The sequence below is a fragment of the Eriocheir sinensis genome, chromosome 2 (assembly GCF_024679095.1).
Source record: "Eriocheir sinensis breed Jianghai 21 chromosome 2, ASM2467909v1, whole genome shotgun sequence".
NCBI lineage: Eukaryota > Metazoa > Arthropoda > Malacostraca > Decapoda > Varunidae > Eriocheir > Eriocheir sinensis.
This window is the reverse complement of record NC_066510.1, coordinates 15,559,718-15,582,813: the sequence shown is the minus strand read 5'-3', so window position 1 is coordinate 15,582,813 and position 23,096 is coordinate 15,559,718. Positions and strand designations below refer to the sequence as shown.

The following is a 23,096-nucleotide window of genomic DNA, read 5'->3' as shown; positions in this document are numbered from 1 at the left end:
AGCAGCGACGGGCCAAATTTCTGGCTTTACCGTGTAGCAGCGACGGGCCAAATTTGTGGCTTTACCGTGTAGCAGCGACGGGACAAATTTGTGGCTTTACCGTGTAGCAGCGACGGGACAAATTTGTGGCTTTACCGTGTAGCAGCGACGGGACAAATTTGTGGCTTTACCGTGTAGCAGCGACGGGCCAAATTTGTGGCTTTACCGTGTAGCAGCGACGGGCCAAATTTGTGCCATGATATAAACCCCCCAAAATAGATGATACATAATCTGATCACAAATGCTTTGATATATATTATGAAATGGTTTGTGTGAGGGGTGATTTTTTCTCATTTTTCTCGCTTGGAGGGACCATTAGGAAACATGATCCCCGCAGCTACCGGGTTAAATATCCATCCACTAACCCCATAGTCTACAGAATATATTGATGATTTCTTACTTTATGTGGCTAAATCATCTTGTTGCAGGGGTTTGGTCAATAATGTTATTTCAACTTGTTTGTGGTATCTTATCTGCATTCTGAATGAGTGATAAGCGTGGAATGCAAAGGAGGCTTGGAATGATGAAGGGCTGTATTTTTAAACATTTCCTCGCTTAAGTAAACATAGTTAACAAGGTTTTCGTAGGAGTTTGGGGCATTTCCAGGTAGTTTGACCCTTCTTCTGTACCATGAACATAAAAAAACTCATTATAGGTACAATTTCTACATTTTTTTTATCAAGTTTAGAGGATCACTCTTTACATAGATACTACTGAACATAGGTTACTGATTTCCACGGGTTATAGATTTATCCCTCAATCAAACACAAAGGGCCGTATTACTAAACATTCCGTCTCCCAAGTTCACATATTTGACAAGGCTTTCGTAGGAGTTTTGCGCATTTACAGGGGTAGTTTTATGACCGCAGTGTTAGTTTGACCCTTCTTCTGTACCATGAACCTAAAGAAACACTCATTAGAACCCGATTGATCCCCTCTTTGATCTTTAGAAATATAGTTGATATGAGAAGCGAAAGTGTCTTAGAATACCAACCATAATGCCTTCAGAGGTCAACTTTTTATATGAGGTCAACTTTTAAATGTGCTTACGTAAACAGTAACATTGGGCCACAAAAATTAACATCTGATTCACATACTCAGTCATTTTGTCCCGGACTCTCCCAGCAAGGTTAAAAAGTACATGTCTCTTCAAATGAACCTTTATAATTATCTTCATTACAAGTGTACCTTTTTTTGGTTTGTATGTTTTGCATAATTTTACAATTTATGAAAAATCTCTCCTAAAGGTAGTCAAAGGCTTTGTCTAAAATTATTTCTCACTCATCCGGTACAAGAGAAAGTACTCCAACTGATTGTGACTGACCCCCAGGAAACAGAAAGCTAAGGAGAAAGGAGGGACAAACAGGATTCTGAAAGTGCCAAACATCTCACACAAGAACGTTTTATAAGGATGGTTTATAGGCTAAAGGAGGAAAACTTCTGCTTCTTCTCTAACACACACACACACACACACACACACACACACACACACACACACACACACACACACACACACACACACACACACAGTCATGCACCCTCACAGAGTAATCAAAACATAATATCACGAGTTAAAACATTTCCGTTCTGATGGCAGGAATAGAAGAGACACCAACACAAGTTCTCACGAGTAACACTTCACATCCTGCTACTGGAGTGGGACTTCCGAGAATGCTCAAAGTTTAGACAGCTTGGCCTAAATTCATTTTCCACAGTATCATTTATATTTTTTTTCATTCTAGTTCCTCATTTCCTTCAAACTTAATCAAGAAGACAGTGGCTTAATGCAGCATCTACGCCCTCTAAAAACACCTTTCACATGGTATACATTCTTTACATTCTCCTACAGACTGCTGTTCAACATGCCAAACTGATGTGTCATGCTTATGGGAAAGATACCCCATGACAGCAAATCTCCTTAGGCTTTCTTCAAGTATGTTCACTCTTTGTAGTAGTATTTATTACTCTGATTAACTTAAATGATTTACAACACCGTATATAATTTTGTATTCGACTCTTACTACTGCCACCTAAGACTGCATGAACTGAGGGCTTGCTCTAAACTTTATGAACATTCAAAAGGCAATTTTCTTTGCAAGGTACTGACTTTGAAATTCCATGGACTTATTACACAACATCACCTCAACACAACTGCATCACGTATGGTATTGTCCAGGCAGAAAATGTTTCTTGCTGGTGAAATACATTACAATGCTGCTGTACAACCTTCATAGTCCTGGCCACCTTCCTCCACAAAACACTATACCCCTACAACAGATTTCAGGAACATAAAACACTAAACATTATTGCTGTGGGTACAATGCCTTCTCACTCCTGATGCCTTAACCTAACCTAAAGGTGTGATTTCTTCTCCCAGATTCCTTACATCGTATTTGCTTTTCCAGACAACATCAAAAAAATTTAAGAATCTCCTGAAGCTAGGCAGCTAAGCCCATGGAGCTTTGTTTGGGTGACAAGAGAGCGAGCTGCTGCTCAGCAAAAAATTGCCGTGATATGGAATCAAACCTTTCAACGAGTTAGGAATGGGAGGACACTGCAACCCAGCTCAGGCTGGAAAACATATCACCTTACAGAAACCATACAGTGAGTATTGCTGTCTGTCCGAGGAATGATTCACTTCCTTCACAAACAAGCATAGGAATTGTCCCAAACAGGAAGTAATGACTGTGAGGCTACATACTGCTAACAACATACATTATTGGACAGAATGAACGTCAAACCTACAATGATATCAGATGAGTGACTGTGGTAATGAATGATTAATGAAAAAATTATAAATATGCAAACATATATGCACACAAGCACATTTAAAAATGCATGCATGCATACACTTACATATCAACACGAGGAGGCACACAAGCATGCATACAACCACACACTTTTCAGGTAACTTTTAAGTTTTCATTTACAAGAGTGACTAAACTGCTCACAAAATTCCCTCAATATACTGAGATGATATACTTGGACTGGGCGTCCTCCACTTGACCCTCCAGGCAACACTGTAAAGCCCATGAATAAAAGCCAAGACTCTTCACCTGCAGCTGGGACACAGACCTCTGGGCCACTTTGGACCACACATGGTTGGCCGCTGAGGGTTCCCCGCTGCCCTAAAATTAAGTTACAAATCAAGGAAAAGATTTTATATCACATTAGTTTCCACACATACACATACTATCACATACTACTTCATACATCCTGTATAGTATAAATATATATATATATCATCAAATAGTTATAAACTAAACATTATCTTCACCCATAGAAAACTATTACCTTGGTACTTCTAACATAATCACTGGCTTGAGATGGGCTCTACAAACCACCGCCCCGTGCATCACCATAGGAAATATTGCTTCCCTTCAAGACCTGTGTCAAAGGAATCACGAACAAAGATGCACAGGGAAGGTTCAGCGTCGCCTAACACTCACCTCAGGACAGTGAGGGTCAGTCATGGACAAGACTCAGAAGGAAAGTAATAAAAGTCCCAGAAAGTGACAGTCATCTCCACTGAGGGATATGAAACTGAGGTGTATACTTTATGGAGAATGTCCTAGGCAAGAGTTCTGAACTTTTCGTACCTACAACACAGGGGAGTTGGACAAATTTGTAGCTTATAACAATAAAATGTAGCCTTTTTCAACACAGTTGTTAGCTTCAGCTTTAGTACTATAATGAAAGCTAAACTTATGTAGATCAACCATCGAAGCATGCAGTTTCATGAATAATTGGTATGAGAAAACTTGAGTGGGTGATGTGATCAACTTCTGCTGTAGTATATGCAATACAGCCACCTCAAAAAGAGAGCAAATGTTTCTTTGTATGCCAGAGGCTGTTACCATCCATCTTAGTTTTACTGACCAGAAAGGTTTGACTAAGGTCCTGTCTGGGGAGCCATGGAAGTGGCTTCCCATCTCACTGAGCAGCACACACAAGGCTGCCAGTATGTAGCCTGTACCTACACCTGCTACTGCCGCTCAGACTCACGTCAGACCCTTGAGTGTGTTCAGGTGAGGACAACATGGAAAAGCTCATGATGTGAAAACCAATATCAGAAAAATAATAAAATAATAAACAATATAAAGTGCATGCACACACCCAGCGCTCAGTGATGCAGTGTACTAACGCATTAAAACTGCCTCCCAGCAAGCTGAGGTTCCCGCCTTGCTCAGGCCAAAAAGATTCTCCGTTGACAGGAGCAGTTACTGCCACATCTTGAGCAAGGGGAGTGGAGTGTGTGGTGAGGGCCAAGCTGTAACCAGAGATCTGTCAATATGCAGCTCCAAGCTATTTCAGGAAGGGTACTGGCCAGCAACTGCAAGTCCAGCACATGAGTAACTGTTGTTAGGCATGGGCTTTCAGAACTTTAGCCCCTTATTTTTTGTCCAGCAGGAATTAATTTGCAGTACTCTAGATTGCTTGGTTTCTTCTTTTCATTGCTCTCAGGTGGCAGTAAATACGTTGAGTCAGTCTAAATAGAAAATCTTTCAGGGGAAGCATGCCCCCACAGCCACCTAGATCTCACACCTCACTTGTGGTTCTACAGCACTCTGGGATCAGCCCCAACGTCCTGAATGTCTAGCACAGGATCATAGACACACACCGCTTTTGGATTTTCCATGCAATCTTTCCTTCACCAGACTCTTTTACTGAAAAACCTTCATGTACACATGATACCAATGAAAAATAAATTACAAGATGCTTTCCCATGCTGTAAATAATCTTGTTGGTCTCCAAAGCCTTAGTAATTGCTTTTAGTGTGTGAAGGAAGCAAATTTAAAAGTGGAACACAGCATGAAGAGAATGATGCACCTCTAGGACCTCAACAGCCTCAGACATTGACATGACTTGATAATTTCCTGTTGCTGCCCCAGCAGACCCAGTACCTCCCTATTATAAACGAATAATATCCTCACTACTTATGAATCTATCAACACAGTATATACTCGTATGTATCAGGTTAACTGGCAAACCAGTAAGACTAAATTTGCAGCGGTCCAACAGCAAAAAGGATCAACATTACTCTTTTAGAATTTCTTTTGAAGCTTTCAAAATTAAACAAAATATACTCTTGTAAGCCAAGTAATAACATTATGTGATTTTTTCTAGATAACAACAGTGCAATTTTGTTACATGCAGAAGATTTTTATGATGAAGTCACTCCCTTCTCTTACAAATGCACTTAACCAATCCAAATTCTTCACGCAGTTGTTCCTCAGTCACGTGGCAATGGTACAAAACGGTATCATCAACTGTCAAAGAATGCATCACTCACCAGCCTCATGGCAAGACACAGCTGACTGTTAGCCTCAAGGAGTAGCAGGGAAGGAGCACAAAGAGAGAAGAAAACTTTGGTACAACAATCTGGCGTTGATGTTACTCAAGCATACAAAAATAAAATTATATTTTACACACAAAATACCTGAAAGTTTTCTGTATTCAAATTTACATGACAATTAGAAAGAAAATAATGATGCAAATCATATAGGTGTCTGTGTATGAACATATGTATACATTTATATAAATGTACATAAATTTATATTCCACAGAAATACAAGCACACAGACACAGAGGCTAGTCAATATTCTGTCCATCCTTGCATAACTAACCAATTCAAAACAAATATGTCCATCAAAGAACCGAAACATTATATATATAATCTGTAGTAGCATTAGCACTGCATTATGCACACTTTGGTTGGTACACACGACACAGTCTGTGCCTGCCGGCAATGTTTCTTCACTGGCGTCTCAGTTTCTTGCTTTACATTCAGCAGTGTTCAGAATGTCCTGGGGAGGAACAGAACAAGTGTGGAATGACCATCAAGACCTCCAGGACATAATGCCTTGGGAACTGCACAACACCTCTCACAACTCACCAGCCAAACTAGCTTGTGTGGAAAACTGCATTAATGTGTAAATTTGGACTTTGAACTGCACCTCCTCCTCCTCATCATCATCATAACCTCTTTTCCTGTATAGGCAGAGTGTGCAGCACTGCTCATGAAGCAAGACGACAAAGGTGGTTTGGTTTTGCACGGTTACAGAGAACAATGAGTAACTATTCAGCTCAGAGAAAAACTTGTTCCTTCCTTTTGGAAGTATCCAGAGTATAAGGAAAGATTTCTGGCATTCCTCCTGAGGCATTCTTAATTGTGTGTTATACAACTTATGTACCAACACAAAAAGCTTTTTATGTAAAACACATGTATTATGCAACACCATAACCCTATGATTGAAGACGAGTATACAACGGACTAAAAGTCCTAAATAAAACTGATTGTGCAAACATTGTAAATACAGATCTTGGGATTACATGTCAGATGTGATTCACTGATAGCAGGGCTTGTTTTCCATCCACACAACACTTAAGCTTCTCTGCTCTGGCGCATTATCTTCCAAAGGTCTTCAGCGTCACCAACACAATTCAGCACATAACAGGAGCCCACAACCCCCCACGCTGACAGGAAGCTGGTCACTGAGGCAAGAACTAACGACAACGGCGTCACACGGCAACACTGCACCAGGAGAGACGAGTGAGGAGTGTGGGGGTGGGGGAGGCAAGAAGAGGCTCTATACCGCATTGCTGTGTATGAGTCCTAACTGAGAGGACTCGGAATGTGAGGGTTGGGACACAGAGCCGTCTATGGAGTCCAGGTCGAGGTCGTAGGAGCTGTCAAGGAGGTACAGCTGACTGGAGGTGACCCCTGCGTGGCTGCCCCCAACCACCCCCGGCCCAGTTGTCACAGAGACGTGGTCCCCTGGGGGTGTTCCGGCAGGACTCGCCCCCACCGCTGCTGACTGGAGTTGGGAGACCGTCGCTGGGGCTCCTAGGTTGCCGCTGCCCACAACGTCTTTCCCTGCAAGACATTTATCCTCAACAAACATGCCACAACTCTCCCATCTTGGAAAAAATAATAATAAATAAATACTCATAGTTTTCCATATAGTGCAGCTCACATTTTGTCCATGAGTTCAAACTAAGGGAAAACCCAGAGGAGGGTGAAATGAAACAAACACTGGGGGGTGGGGGGGAGTGGAGGGTTGTGAGAGGGGGGGAGAAGACTCCAGACAGTTCAAGTGTGTGTCTTTGGGAGGGTACGGGTAAAAGTTGATCATGTCTTGCATAGCGGGATTTAGATACTATGTAAGAAAAAAAGATATTGCTAACACTAAGCTAGTACATGTGGGAGAGATATTGGTAGATTGATACAAGAGATAGATGGAAAAAAAAATGTATGGTGGCAGAAATTACAGGGCTGAGTGCTGGCAGGCAAATTATTTAAAGGAAGTTACATTAAAATGGGAGGGATGGTACAGGAAAGGGGGGGGGGGGGGGTGCAGTGGGGTAGGGCAGGGAGAAAAGGGTTGAGAAAGGGGAGGTCAGACAGAAGTATAACAACAGAGAAAAGAAAGGGGAAGATTATAAGTCTGGAGAAAAGGAAGAACACAGAGAAGAATAAGTAAAAAACAGCGGGAATTAAAGAACGGGAAGATCATAATTAAGTTTTGTGAGAAGACTTTGGGATAGACTCAAACAAACTCAGCCAGAAAAGTAAAAGAGAAATGAAGAAAGGAAGGGAGGAAGGGAGGAGCAAAGAGGTGAGGTGAGGTAAAAAAAAAAAAGGAAGAAAAAAACAAAAGTACAGAAGGAAGGGTCAAAGGGGTGAGGTGAGGTGAGGTGAGGTGTGGCAGGCAGGCAGGACATGCTTTCCCCTACACTACTGCTGCTGTGCTAATAATGGGTGTCCTGGCTGACCATGCTTAGAGGGAGGGAGAAAAGGAGGGAAGTAGGAAGGGAGGGAGGTGGCCAGCCTTCCTGCGTCACCCACCTTTGGCAGTATATCCACCCCGCCATGCTAAACACTCCTCATAGAACAAAAAAACAAGGCAGTAGTAGTAGTAGTAGTAATGGTGGTAGTGGTAGTAGTAGTAGTAAGTAGGAGTAGCAGTGGTAGTTGACAGATCCTCAGCAGTAGGGTGAAGGAGGGAGAAGGGGTGTATGATACTACTAATCAATGTTCTTGCTGCTGTTGTTGTTGCTAAGTTGTTGTTGTTGTTGCTGTTTCTAGTCCATGGCAAGAGACGTGCTCGAGGACTGCTTGTGCAAGATTATCGGGAGGTGTTGCTCGTCCGGGTCCCTAACGTTCTTCCTAAGCTTTCGGCCGGTTATCTTTTGCACTTTGCCACATGGGGTGGCCCGCCCTGCCTGACTAAAGTTGATGTGGTTGTTATTGTTGCTGTGGTGGTGACTGTGGTGGTGGTGTTGGCGGCTATGATGGTAGTGGTGGTGGCTAATGTGGTGTTGTTGGTGTTGGTTAGTGGCCTTGATTACGATGTTGTTGTTGACACTAATGCCTAGCAGAAGAGGAGCAACAGGAGTAGGAAGGAGGAAGAGGTGGGTGGACGCCAACACCAGCGGAGAGGAGGGAGGCAGCGTGGGGGAGAGAAGAGAGAGAGGGACACATATTAGACTGCTGCATCTCACTGTCCGTCTGATGCTGGTGCAGCACATAAGCACACCTATGAACACAGCTATACACACACACGCCCCACCCTGTGCTCACTCACACACTCATACATACACACACACACTGCTGCTGCAACAACTAAGCTCTCTGTGCTACGATGCCTATACTATTACTATTACTATAACTATTACTGGGACTTCTACTACTTCTGTCACTACTACTACTGCTGCTATTACTATGTCTATTCCTACTACCACTACTGCTGATGCTACTACTATTACTACCACTGTCACTATTACTACTGCTATTATTTTATTACTACAACAGGCATTACTGCTACTATAGGTCTCCCAACACTCAAAGTTTATATTTTTTTGTGGCAACATCCATAGCAGACACACACCACTGACAAAAATATTGGTAAGTAAGTATGGTACACTGCTATTAGGCTAATCAGGAATAATGTTACAAAGAAACTAATAAATAAATTCATAGATTCTCAAAGATCAAAGGGTTACTTGTATTAGAATATAACATTGAACAAGGCACATGGCATATCTTCTATAATATCATGTGGCATAGCTAACAAAGATTTATTGTGAAGCTAATCATCTTCATTGCCTTCAACTAAGTCCCTGCAATAATGTTAAGATGTACAAGTCTGCTTCTATGATCAATGTTACTACAATGAGACAGGGTAGCTGGACTATGGTGCATGTTATTGGCTATCTGATCCTGTCCATGGCTAAGTCCTAGAAAGTGATGCACAGTAACACAAGGAACCTAAGCTGTGTCACTACCTACCAAACATTCCTCCCTAGTATTGTGGGACTGAGAAATGCTACACTCTGCCTCTGGGTTAGGCTGGTTTGGGGTGAGTGAACATGTCATACGTATTGCAGTTCTGAAAATAAGGGAACTCCATTTCTAGTGTGTAAGTGGGGTGTCTATTAGAGGCGAGGCTGTTTTGAGGGGGAGCTAACACATCATACCACAATGTTGAAAAAGAAGACATCCAGAGTAACAGCATCAACCCATATAACATCATCTACAATCACCTCTACTTCAGTCCTCGCTCTTCCTTTTAATTAACTCCGTCATTCCCTCACACCCCACCTTCCCCTCCTGTGCCAGTGCGTGAGAACAGTTGACAGCCTTCAGTAGCTAAGTCCTTAATACACTGAAGTTGCACAGAGACAAAGCTTGGTCATGCAATATAGAGATGCCTGTTATTGGTGGTGGCAGAGAGACAAGCCGTTGTTGCCATGATAAACAGACTTGCTAAGAGTGGCTTCTGTACCCCCTGAGTGAGTGTTGGCTGAGTGTTGTTGGCCCCGCTAGACCAGGTGGTGGTAGTGGTAGTAGTAATGAGGCTCAGAGTACCAGGAGGCTTGGAGCTCTAGTGTCGGGGCTACGCGAAAGTTCCACGCGTAACCTTCATGGGCACGGACACAGCAAAGATGGAGTAATGAGATGGTCACACTTGTTGAGACTGACCAGGCTTTTTTTTTTTTTTTTTAAGCTATAGGAGGAAGGCTGAGGGCAAAACAGATGTATGAAAAAATGCCCTCGACTTCCTGCAACAAATGCATGAAAAAATGCCCTTGACTTCCTGCAACAAATGTATGAAAAAATGCCCTCGACTTCCTGCAACAAATGTATGAAAAAATGCCCTTGACTTCCTGCAACAAATGTATGAAAAAATACCCTCGACTTCCTGCAACAAATGTATGAAAAAATGCCCTTGACTTCCTGCAACAAATGTATGAAAAAATGCCCTCGACTTCCTGCAACAAATGTATGAAAAAATGCCCTCGACTTCCTGCAACAAATGTATGAAAAAATGCCCTCGACTTCCTGCAACAAATGTATGAAAAAATGCCCTTGACTTCCTGCAACAAATGTATGAAAAAATACCCTCGACTTCCTGCAACAAACGTATGAAAAAATGCCCTCGACTTCCTGCAACAAATGTATGAAAAAATACCCTCGACTTCCTGCAACAAAAGTATGAAAAAATGCCCTTGACTTCCTGCAACAAATGTATGAAAAAATGCCCTCGACTTCCTGCAACAAATGTATGAAAAAACACCCTTGACTTCCTGCAACAAATGTATGAAAAAACACCCTTGACTTCCTGCAACAAATGTATGAAAAAACACCCTTGACTTCCTGCAACAAATGTATGAAAAAACGCCCTTGACTTCCTGCAACAAATGTATGAAAAAATGCCCTCGACTTCTAACAATGTATGAAAGAAATGACCTCAACTTCTTCCCCAAATAAAAAGTAGATAGAGAGATGCCAACAAACAAAGGTCTATTTATGCTTGAGTGTTGCCTTCAAATAAATCTCTCTTGCTATAGTTGAAGTTGTAGAACAGAAAAAAATACACAGAAGGGGAAGTGAATTCAGAGTTTACCAATGACAGGGATGAAGAAATGAAGACACTGGTCAACTCTCTCATAGACCAGACTTTACACATTGACACACATACATACAAGGAGACTACAAGAGCTCATTCATCCTACGTTTGGAAACTCCAGTGAGCTATTTATTCACCACCTGCCCTTCCTATCCATAAATCTATCTAATCTGCCGGACACATCTAAAGGAGGGAAAAGACACATAAAACTGGAACAAGGTGTGTGTGTATATCTCCCTGCTGATCTAACCTTTGCCGACACATTTTAAGAAAGGAAAGAGACACGAAAACTAGAACAAGGCATGTGTGTTTATCTCCCTGCTGATTTAACCTTTACCAACACATTTTAAGAATGGAAAGAAAGTCACGAAAACTGGAACAAGGCATGTGTGTTTATCTCCCTGCTGATCTAACCTTTGCCGACACATTTTAAGGAGGGAAAGAAAGACACGTAAGCTGAAACAAGTTGGGAATGAGTCTGCCTCTTGATTTAATCTCTGCCAGTAACATCTATAGGAGGGAAAGAAAGACATGTAAGCTGAAACAAGGAGTGTGTGTGTCTGCCTCTCCGGGTCTATCTGTCTCTCCATCCACCAATAATAAACATGGTCTGTATAACACAACTCACCATTAACAGACTGGGAGGACACAGACTTTTTCTTGAGGGAGCCTGTGGAAGTGGAGTTCTCTGCCGCGACAGCTCCACCAGCAGGTACACCACCAGCGCCACCACCTCCGTTACTCCCACCTCCCCCTACAACACCACCACCACCATTGCCTCCGTGTGTGCCCGCAGGACCCTCTGACCCTGCCCGAGGAGACACCAGTCCATTCTGAAAGGCAAAGGAACAAGAAGTCAGAGGAAGAAATTACCATGAGTACTAAAGAAAAAGATAAAGTAGTTAGGGGGATAGGTTACTAGGAACACTTAAGTTACTGTACACTAAATTGGTCCAGAAGGCATGCCCCTCCCTCGCCCTCCCTTTAAGATAAACATTGACTCCTAACTCCACCAACTCCAAGCTCCTTTCATCCAACCAATCAGCTCCCACAGCTATAGAAGAGGGGGCAGGGCTTATGGGTGACCTTAGTGTACATTGACTATAATTGGAATGATCAAAGGAGCAACATATTGTAAAATAAACCATCATTGAGTGAGGGAGACCTGTGCATAAGTTAGCGACAACCCTACCCAACCTATGCAATACTTTTTCTTCTCATACTTCAACGCTTCTTTTTTATCCTAGACAATACTAATCATAATCAAATATAGCACAGTGTCAGTTTTCACTCTATTGCAGTCTCTCCACGCACTCTTACAAACCCTAGGAGGACTCACAGTGGGCTGGGCAGTGTAGACCGTGCCGTAGGTTCTGGAGATGCCCTGGATGTCCCCGGCCTTGCCCTGTGTGCTGGTGAGATACTCAGAGGTCACAACCCCTCGCCGGTCTGCAAAGCACCACACACACCGAGCAGTTAGTAGTGGCTGTGTTAATGATTCACATACTTAACTTCAAAGGAGAGAAGACTACTGACATCTGATGGACATTTCAGGGACTATAAGAATTGTGAATGATAACTGTTCTGTGATAAAAAGTCAAGCTAGTAGTGAGGAAAAATAGTGAAGATTTGAAATGCTATTTTTTATACATATACAGTAGAGCCCCATTTAGTGTGAGAATTAGGTGGATGAACGCGGTCGCGCTAACTGAATTCGCGCTAATTGAATGAAGTAACCAATATGAAAAAATTTATTTGGTGCACACGTGGGGCTGACTTTTGGGTTTGATAATTACTCAAAATAATCACTCACATTAAAAAAACAACCCTACGATTGGCTGAGCTCTGAAAACACGCTTGTGATTCACTGGGAGTCCGATGACGTCATCGCCTGCGCTCACCCGGTCAGCGGCCTCGCTACCTTAAGGCAGTATCACACTGGCTGTTTTCTTCTAACCGTTGTGGCTACTGGCAATGCCTGTGCGCCCATCCGGGAGCGAGTTGTCGGTTCACTGTAACCTGGTGTCACACTGAGCCCCTTTCTTCCCACCGTGTTGGCGGCAGCTTGGACAACCGGCAAATCCAAATTTTCCGGGTGTGCGTCACACACGGCCAAGGTCAGTTGCCCGTATCCACATCCACAACGTAAACAAAGCACTTGCCCTGTATCAACATGGTGTCGTCTGCTAAAGTAAGGGCTCTCGTGGCTTGTGCCACGCATCATGGCGGCTTGGCGCAATTTTCAAAATTCAGTCGTGGTGGCTGAGGCTTTCGCGCTAATTAATTTTTTCTTGGTAGATGGTGGCTCGCGCTAATTGCGGTTCGTGCTAAGTGGGGCTCTACTGTATATATTCTTTGGATTCTTTGATTATAGCTGGAAATCATATACAGAACTTTAACTTGTACAATCATTAGTTTGACTGTGATATGGATTTTGACATATATTTAATGGGCCATTTAATAATAATTTGAAATAAAATATAAAACAAAAAATAATACAATCATTAGTTTAGTGATGACAACCAGAAGAAGTTCTCTTTGTCCATGATCTTCTGCAAAGGTTAAGGTACATTTGACCCTCAGTGTATGAATCGCCCAGAACCAAACAATGATGAGAATGAAATGAGGAAGCAGCAGCAGCACCAGCAGAAGTATGGTGTCTAATGCTCACCTATGAGACTTGGCTGCACTGGACCGCACAACACCGCCAAGCAATTTAAGCAAAAGTTCCCATAGCCGTAAGGGTTGAAGTTGGCCTGTCCTCGTCGGGCTGAGAAGGAGCCTTTGATCTGAAATGGACAGAATAAAATAAGCCTCCAAATTCAGTTATTACCTTTCCTCTTTTACTCCTTAACTTTTTTTGTCACATCTTATTGCATTCAAATTTTACTTATTATCTTTCCTTCTCTACTCCTTATCTTTTTAACTGTATCTTATTGCATTTAGATCCCACTTTCATCATACTTCAAGATCAGGAATCACTTGTTTAAATATTCCAGTATATCTATCTTAGCATCAATTATTATAGCCCCTTTTCTTCTTCTCTTTCTTTTCTGCTCCTTTAGGTAGTTCATAGTTAGCTTTCTTTTGCATTTCTCCAGTGTTAGGGTGACTTACATCTTCATTGGTGGTTTGATTGGATGTTGTGAGGTAGGTGTGGAAGCCGGCCAGGCCCAGGATTGACCACACGGAGAAGAAGCAGATGACGCCCTCGATCACGGAGGCCGGCTTCTTCTGGACCGACGCCATGAAGGTCTGCTCCTCGTTTTTCATATCTGTTTGTGATGACGGAATGGGATGAGGAACAGAATGGGTATAAGCTATGATGAAGACTGTTTTTGTTCCCCCTTTTTTGTTCTCCTCTTTACTATGATGACTGTTTATACCCCCTTTATGCTTTAGAGTTCTCCTTACTTTACTATCATTGTCTCTTGTTTTTCATTTCCACACACCACACTGAAGGGACTTTGGGTTTATATCAATCATTTTCTTTTTCTTTATCTTCCTTTCATGGATCTCAATACTAATACTAATAATAATAGTAATAATATCAAGAGTAAGCACACACAAGCAAACAGGAAACAGCACATGATAAAAAGTTCTAATTTTGTATACTGCAATAAAGTAAGTGCACAGTATATGTGCGCACGCAATAACTAAATAAAAACACAAGCAAATAAAATAAAACAAATACATAAACAGATACACAAATAGAGACCCCATACTCACATATCACAAGATGAGCGATGACGCAGGAAAAGATGAAGACGCAGAGGAAGGCGAGGGATATAATGAAGAGATAAAAGTAGCGATAGTTTCTCCTGCCCACACAGTTCCCCACCCAAGGACAGTGGTGGTCAAACCTCTCTGGAAGGGGAAGACAGAGTTAGGTGGGTAGTGTCAGACCCATCCACCCCTCACATCACCTATTTCCAAAGGTCAAAAAGATCAGTTGAGTTCTAATGAGCGTTTTTTGGGGTGCTGGCTATCATGTGTTTGACGATACCTTAAACTTAAACTAACAAAACCCCAAACAGTTATTATGAGTCTTGACTCAGAAAACTCATACCGTATAGGCTTTCTTACTAATGAGACTTTCTATATACAAAGTGAGATCATTCTTTTTTGATTTATACCATAAGGTGCTGGTTAACATGTGTTTGACGATACCCTAAACTTAACCTAACATAACCTAACAAAACCAAAACAAACCCTATAGGTCTTGACTCAGAAAATTCATATATGCTTCCCAACGCATGAGACTTTCTATACAACAAAGTGTGGTCATTCTTTGTTTATTTATACCATAAATTGCTGGCTATCATGTGTTTGAAGATACCCTAAACACTTGTAATGTCCTTGGGTTAAGTTTAGGGTATCTTCAAACACATGATAGCCAGCACATTATGGTATAAATCAATAAAGAATGACCTCACTTTGTTGTATAGAAAGTGTCATTAGTAAGGAAGCATAAATGAATTTTTTGGCAGACTTGTCCGTGCTGCCTGCCAGGATGAGCAACTTACCCACACAGTTGTCACAGATGGAGCAATGCGAGGCTCTGGGCGGCCGGAAGATCTTGCATGTGAAGCAGTATTTTAGTTTCACTGTCACACCATTCACCGTGATCTCCTTGGTACGGGGTGGTGGTCGCAGTCGTGGACCGTTACCGGAGTTTGGCACCTCTGGAGGATAAATGAGAAAGTGATATTTATAAGTTCAAGAAATCTAACACCTCATCACAGTCTCTGTATGTTTTATCTAAGAATTCTAGATACCTGTTTTAAGATTTTCTGTGGCCCTTATCCATGAGCTAAATACAGTTATTTCTTCACCTCCTTCCTAATTTAATCTCCATATTTCCTTTATTTTAACCTTTTAATTTCTTTACACATTCCCCTCCCTCATCCATGTAAAATCACACTACAGACACACATACAAACACTTCCCAATACATAGCTTATTTTTGCATTTTTGTATTTATCCAAGAAAAGGGGGAAAAAATTAACAAGACAACTCTCCAAGACTTGCCTTTTTCTGGATGTGTTGGGTGTGGCATCCATGAAAGCAGAAAACAACAACAACAAAAAAAGATACTGAGAGTAAAAAGTTAACTGAAAATGACAAGAAGATATTCAGAGTAAAAAAGTTTAGTGAAAAGGATGAAGAGAATTTTCCATCGTCATTAGACAAAACACTACACACAAATATGCACAAAATCAATAACTACATAAAATAAAATAAATAAATATATAAAAGAGTAATAATAATAACAAAAAATTTATATAGACACCCACAACAGGAAATGCATAGAAAAAAGGAACAGTGAGAGTGCGAGAGGTATTGATGCCTCACCTATCTGCTTCTCGGTGTAGACGGCCTCCTCTACCGTGGCTCTGGGAATGATGCCGGGGTCGGTGAAGGAGGTGTGGAACAGCGCCGACATGACAAAGATGAACAGCAGACCACCGACGGCAGGGATGGCCGGCGTCAGGTTCAAGGCGAGGAAGGGGCAGCTGTAGTGGTGGAGATGGAAGTTTGAGTGAATTACACTTGCGGGAAGATTTGCTCGGACTAGAGAAAGGAGGAGAGAAAGGAAGAATGGCATAACATTAAGAAAGAAGGAATAGAGAAAAAAGAATAGGAAGAACAGACAGAATAAAAGGAAGACTGAAAGAAGGAATAAATGGAAGAAAGAAGGAATGAGAGGAAAAAGGAAAATAAAAGAACCCAACATCACCAACCCTTCAAGTGGTAGTAATAACCCAACCTAACCCCCCTTCCTCTGCACCCTCCCCTCTAGTAATAACCTAAGCTAAACCCCTTCCTCTGCCCCCACCCCTCTAGTAATGACCCAACCTAACCCTATCCCTCTGCCAATCCCACCAACCCAACCTACTTCCAGTGTACCCCACCCCTCCACAACCCCCTTCTTCTGCACCCCTACCCACCCCTCTGTTTTTTTTTTGTTTGTTTGTTTTACATGTTCGCCTATAGAGCCGGTAGGCTTTCTTCAGGGGCCTGATGGTCGGCCCAAGCCCATCATGGTGCAGGCTCATGCTGCCCCCGGAACTCATTCTTGATTCACTTGGACGGATTCTTCTAGAGTCCGGGTTGATGGGTGGTCTTCAGGACAGCATGTGGGTAGTCTTAGGCCACTCGGCGGTGACTGAAAAATCCCAGGTGGTAGCGTGGGACTCCAACCCCCGTCGTCCAGCACGCGGTGAATGGAGGGCCCGTATGCTTACCACTCAGCCACCGCCTACCCCGTTACTCACTCGAAGACGAAGAAGAGCACGCTGGTGACCACGATGAGGCTGACAGTGAAGTAGAAGATGCCCGTCTGCTGCGCCATGATGATGCGGCCGTCACAGCAGAACTTGTTACGCCCTGGGAAGATCTGCCACTTCCGCTTCACGCTTGCCATTTTCACCTGCTGAGAAGGAGGAGGAGGAGGAGGAGGAGGAGGAGGAGTAAGGAAAATGGATGAAAGAAAAGATAGGAGAGGAGAGGATAAGAAGGTAAAGGGTGGTTGGAGGAAAGAAAAAGAGAATAGGAAAGGAAAGGAGAGGAGAGGAATGGAAATGAGAGGAATAATAGAAGAGGATTAGAAGAAAAGAAGGAGAAGAGAAGATATAGTAAGGGGAGAGGAGAGGAGGTGACATGGGTAAGAGAGGAAGGGGAAAGAGAGGAGAGAAAAAGAGGAGAAACGGTCAAGAAAGAGAAGACAAAAAAAGGGGAGGAGGGGAGAGGAAAGGAAAAGTAAAGGGAGAGGAGAGAAGAGGGAAGGGATGAAAATTAAAAGAGAGGAGAAAGAGAGAAGAGAAAAGATAAGAAAAGGATAGGGAGGGTGAAAGTTAGAAGATAGGAAGGCAAGATACAGGAATGAAAGATAAGAATGTCAGGATGAGTTAGAGGGAAGATTAAAAGATGATAAGGAGAAGGAGGAAGAGAAGGAAATCATGGAGGAGAGCAAAGAAAGGAGAAAAAAAAAGCAGGAAAAGGTAGAGAGATAAGAATTATACACTATTCTCACCTCTCACTCTCTCTCTCTCTCTCTCTCTCAAAACATACAAATTCTTCTCACAATCCTCTTTCTCAATAACTTTATATTCTCTCATAGTCTCACACACACACTGCTGACCTTCTGTTTTGTTTATTTTATTTTATTTTATAACACACCCTAATCACAGCACTAGCAGACAATCCCATCAGTGTGTTATCTTCAGCACTACACCACCTGTTATCTCACTCACTCACTCACTCACTCCACCCCAAATGCTTACCGAGGGATCAGTCTGATGATGCCCTGACCCAAAACCTTTACTTTATTCAGATTAAAAACGCACTGCTGACCTTCTGTTTTGTTGATTTTATTTTATTTTATAAGTTTTAATAAGGTAGTATATAGGAGGAATATGGTGTTCAGTGATATGTAATGATTAATCAATACTTTGCTTATCTAGTACTCTTCATCATTATTTAGTTTTATAAAATATAGTAAAAGAGATAAGATAATGGTGATACGTTTAAAATCAAAATGTATCTAACTTTAAGCTATGAAATGCTTAAAAGGGTTTGTTTCTCAGTGCAATAAAACTTAAGTATGCATTGATAATTTGGTCATAGGGTGGGCAAGGCAAGGGGATACGCCCCCCACCTTATGCCCCCACAGACTCATTGATTGATTGAGTTCTTATAAAGAGATTTAAAGTGACACACTGGAGTCTTCTTTAGGCTAACATGGGTACCTTCACTTTAGCTTTAAACTCTTTTTATATGCACATAACAATGATGTCATCTTAGGTGTATCAGATTCAACTGTGTGCAGTGTAAAGGCTTTGGGGACAGAGGACATACAGTAAGTAATAATAAATAACTAATCAGGGCAATATAAAGTTAGTTCATAGTGGATTAAATAAATGAATACAATTACAGTACCATACACTATCAGGGCATAGATGCATATAAAGCTTTGTTTTAATAAAAGTCTAACATAAATTTTTCCGTTAATAATTAACTGCACACAAGAGTTGAAGTCCCTTGCTTTCTTTGTATTCACCAACACAATATTGATGCAAGGATGTGTAAACTTAAAGAATACAATCTCATACAACAATTGATGCAAAGAAAACATACGTAGAGGTCAGATGATCTAGATAAATCTTATGGTAAATTTCAACCTATTATATATTAGTAATGATTTTAAATGGGGAATGATCAAAGCTGGTTCTACATGGAGGGGAGAACTTCACTCACTGGTTCTTCCGTCTGGAGCTAGTGACTTGGGTCCATATTCACACACATCTCAGGCTTACAAAACCCCATTTGATAAGGATTTCCTGCAGTAAAGATTGTGAGTATTTCCATGGGTAGTTTTATGAGTTTAATGATAGATTGACAAGGCTTCTGCACCATGAATGTGAAAAACACTCATGGAAACTCGACTAATCTCCCTTGTGGCCTTTGGAAATATTTGTTGTGAGAGCTGAGAGCGTCTGAGAAAGCGAGCCTCAACTCCACACAGAAAACCAGTAAATACAGTTTTCCTCTATGGAGGAGCTTTGAAAGTCACCCATTACTCTCCTAATTTTCCTTCTAATGATAAACCAATAGTAACATTCTAGGAAGCCAATCAATGAGACTTCTTACCCACCTGTATCAGATGGAAATTTTTTGTACACTGTGGACTGTTCCAATTAACTTAAAAGAGGTAAGGCCCTGCCCCCTGCTGCCTGGCAAGGACCAATCATATGCAGCCTTCACCACGTTACCACCAATCACATGCATCAGAGCGAGCAGGGGGCCAGGCTCACCCATTTAAGTGGCCCACTGAGGGGCGCCAAAGAAGGAAGAACGTGGACGATTTCAAATTTAAGCCAGCGACTATAATTTACAGGAAAAACATGTGTGGTAAAAACTTAAGCTTCATGCATGTAGTAAGGAGTTTATTGGCTACACCTCTCATAGTGACCCTGGCTTTTCTCTTTCGTTAATAAGAGGCAGAACATTGACTAAATAAAAAAAAAAAAGAATAAGAAAAGGCAGACCAATGACCAAATCTATAAAGAGAATACAGCATTTTAAAATGGCAGTTACATCCAGAAAGTGTCTATACTGTCTATAATTGAACAAAGAAATCCATAACACAAGAAAAAAATAGCCAAGAAAATAAGTAGATAAATCAATTAATACAAAAATAAAATAAAGGTGATATTACAAGACCTGCCAAGGCCATGAGTTTCCCTGGAAGCAGCAACAAGTGTTTAGAAACCTCAACCTTCAACCTTTAGGCTATGTTAGCGCTGATGGTTATTTAGTCAAGGGAATGTCTATGGTGGTGGTGGGCCTTCCATATATTTTTTTTTGATCACTGATATATATTTCTTTTGAGCCTTAGTTGAAGTTCTTAGCTGGACATCTTTCCAGTTTTTAATTCATTTATTTTGAGCAAATGTTCCTGGATAAGCTTGTTTAGGTCATCTAAGTATCCCTTACAATTCTTGACTAAACATCTTTTCAGTCTAATGAGTCTTACAGTTCCAGGCTAAGGATCTTTTCTGGTTTTACTTTAGTTACTCTGAGTTTCAAATTTAGTTCTTGTCACTTTATTTCATTCTGTCTTAGTTTTCACTTTTTTTCTTCTTTTAACTATTGTATTTTTCATCTTGCCTCCTCTATAACCATTCTAATAAAGGGGATGAGTCACACAGCGGTATGTAGTAACAATATGTTGCAATCACTCGCACTTCATCATGAGGAGTTGATGCAAGAAATATGACTTCGCCATTTCTTGAAACTTTGTGGTATCAATAAGTTTCTTCTCTGCACTTCCTGTTGCTATCCATCACCCTCAAACTAAGGCAGAAACTTAATATAAATAAAGCTATGCAGGTAAACACAAAGAAAGCAAGAGCATGATGTAATTAAATAAAGAAAATACTTGTTAGTCAATGAACAATGAATTATATAGATCAAAAGATAACCAGATAACAACATGGTATAGTCTAATCATGCATCAGAATAAAAAAAATAAAAAAACTCATTTCTACTACAAATTTAGTAGGAGAATGCAGAGCTCTATACAAGGCAGTTTATTCTACTTGCAACTTTGACAATCAGCATTAGAAAGCATAAGTAAAGTGTACATGAATAGTTACATGCCTGGGCCCTTTATTTTATTTGGTGGTCTTTCTCTCCTTCATACTGACAATCCTTATGTACACCCAGTATATATGAGCTCATAACCCCATATATATACTGTATATTTCAATGTGGAGGGCAAAGTGCTGAGAGTTAGGTATGAATAGACAGACATAGATTGACAGACCAAGAAAAATAAACTATACATAATATTATATCTATATATCAATGGCCATACTGTATATAGATTTAGAAGAATATATGGAAAATTTGACAGATGACTAGATAATATAGATATGACTGGCACAAGAACAGCCTGATAATCTAAAATGACCAGAATTATCCAAGCATGTTTGCCTATTATTGAAACAAGCTCTAAGCTCCACTAGGGTTCACACAGACCCTGCAAGTCACAGCCACACCCGCACACCTCTTAGCCCCTAGCCTCAACATGGTAAAGTTGGGAGCACACACGATAGCAGCACATTGTGGCGGTGCTCATCTCTCTCAGGTTATATGAGCCTGTGATGGGAGAGAACCCGTGACCCAACACAGGGCCAGTGTAACATCTACATTCCCACAGTTTGCCTTTCCCCGAGTACGCATTTATCGGCCAGCCCAGAAGGAAGGATGAACAGCGAGCTAGCCCCAAGCACCACTACAATTCACACAGCAGTAGCAAGTGTTAGCCCCCTATCCCTCAACCCTCGCTGTGGCAAGCCCTGAGCACCACTAGGATCCACACAGCCCCCATACATCAGCCCCTAGCCCAAGCATTAGTAGGGTCCACACAGCCCCAGCCCCAAGCAGCTCAAGGGTCCACACAGCCGCCGGTCCCCCGCCCCCCACAGCAGCCAGGCACTAGGCACGGACGGTCCAATTACCTTGATGTGCAGCAGTGCAGAGGAAGAGGCGGTGCAGGCTGGAGGGAGGGGTGGGGGGAGGTCCTCACCTGGGCGGCGGAGGTCACATCGAGGTCGAGGTTGTCCTCCGAGGACGAGCTGGCGCTGGACTGCACGCACTTGTTGTCCAGCAGGCGGTCACTGGACTGGGTGGGGGACTGGGAGGGTGACTCGAGGGCCACGCGCTGGTACTCGCCGGCCTCCAGCATTAAGAAGGCCGGAAAAGGGTCCTTCCTGTGCCTTGTGGTCACCTCCTGGCCTCCTTACCTCCTCCTGAGAGCCGCCTCCTCCTCATCATCCTCGCCTCCTCCTCCTCCTCTTCGCGTCTCACACTCCGCGGAACTTTTATCAATATATTTTCCTCTTTTATCCTTCCCCGCACTTCTGAGGCCACGGAACACGGGAATAAGGGCCAGGTGGAGGGAAACTGCCGGAGAATGAGGCTTTTTTAAGGAGTAGGTGGGCTGCCCTCTGCCTCCTCCTCCTCCTCCTCGCCTCTGACACTCTTCTACTTTATCAATTTTCTTCACCCTTTTGGCCTTCCCGTACTTCTGGAGCCGTAGAACTCTCCTCGCCTCCCTGCCTCACCGCCGGCCACTCATACCGCACGGGAATAATGGACAGGTGGAGGGAAATTGGGTTATAATGACACTTGAAGGAGTAGGTGGCTGCCTCTGCCTCCTCTTCTTCCTCTCCTCGGCCTCTCTGGGTGTGTTCCTGCGCCTGTTAAGTCCGCCTCATGTAACAGTTTATCTCGTCTTTTTTCCCCTTTATAGCCTTCCCATGACCTCAATATACACGTTTAATTCTTATTTTTAACTTAGAGTAGCTATTTACAACTCCTATAGCCATTTGAGTCCATTTACCTATATCTTTCTGCATATTTCTTCTTCTTCAGTGTGTTGAGTATTTCGTCCCTTTTCGCCTTTATAGCCTTCCAATGACCTCAAATTACACTTTTAATCCTTATATTAATTCATAATAACCGAATGAGTATTCCTATAAGAGTTTGTGTCCATAAACCTAATTCTTTTTAATATGTCAGTATAATTGCCAGTCTATTTCGTTCTTTTTTGCCTTTTATGACCTTCTCAGAACC

The 23,096-nt window shown here is 42.1% G+C and overlaps 1 protein-coding gene across 5 annotated transcripts; it reads right to left on the bottom strand.

Moving 5' to 3' along the window:
• Nucleotides 1–1,187: 1,187 nt before the first annotated feature.
• LOC127000006 (palmitoyltransferase ZDHHC18-like) lies at nucleotides 1,188–22,718 on the bottom strand. Of its 5 annotated transcripts, none has more exons than XM_050863402.1 (10): nucleotides 22,048–22,716; nucleotides 17,231–17,388; nucleotides 16,308–16,468; nucleotides 15,479–15,637; nucleotides 14,682–14,819; nucleotides 14,070–14,227; nucleotides 13,624–13,741; nucleotides 12,292–12,401; nucleotides 11,581–11,785; nucleotides 1,188–6,916 (listed from the first exon to the last, which is right to left on the bottom strand). In XM_050863402.1, exons 1-10 carry the CDS (start codon nucleotides 22,204–22,206, stop codon nucleotides 6,630–6,632), a joined length of 1,653 nt encoding a protein of 550 aa, XP_050719359.1. In that variant the 5' UTR covers nucleotides 22,207–22,716; the 3' UTR covers nucleotides 1,188–6,629. The 5 variants fall into 5 exon arrangements, with proteins under 5 accessions (XP_050719359.1, XP_050719350.1, XP_050719340.1 ...); XM_050863393.1 differs by lacking the exon at nucleotides 1,188–6,916 and adding an exon at nucleotides 7,908–8,414 and having other exon boundaries at nucleotides 17,231–17,385; nucleotides 22,048–22,718; XM_050863383.1 differs by lacking the exon at nucleotides 1,188–6,916 and adding an exon at nucleotides 7,909–8,414 and having other exon boundaries at nucleotides 22,048–22,718.
• Between the last annotated feature and the right edge of the window lie 378 nt (nucleotides 22,719–23,096).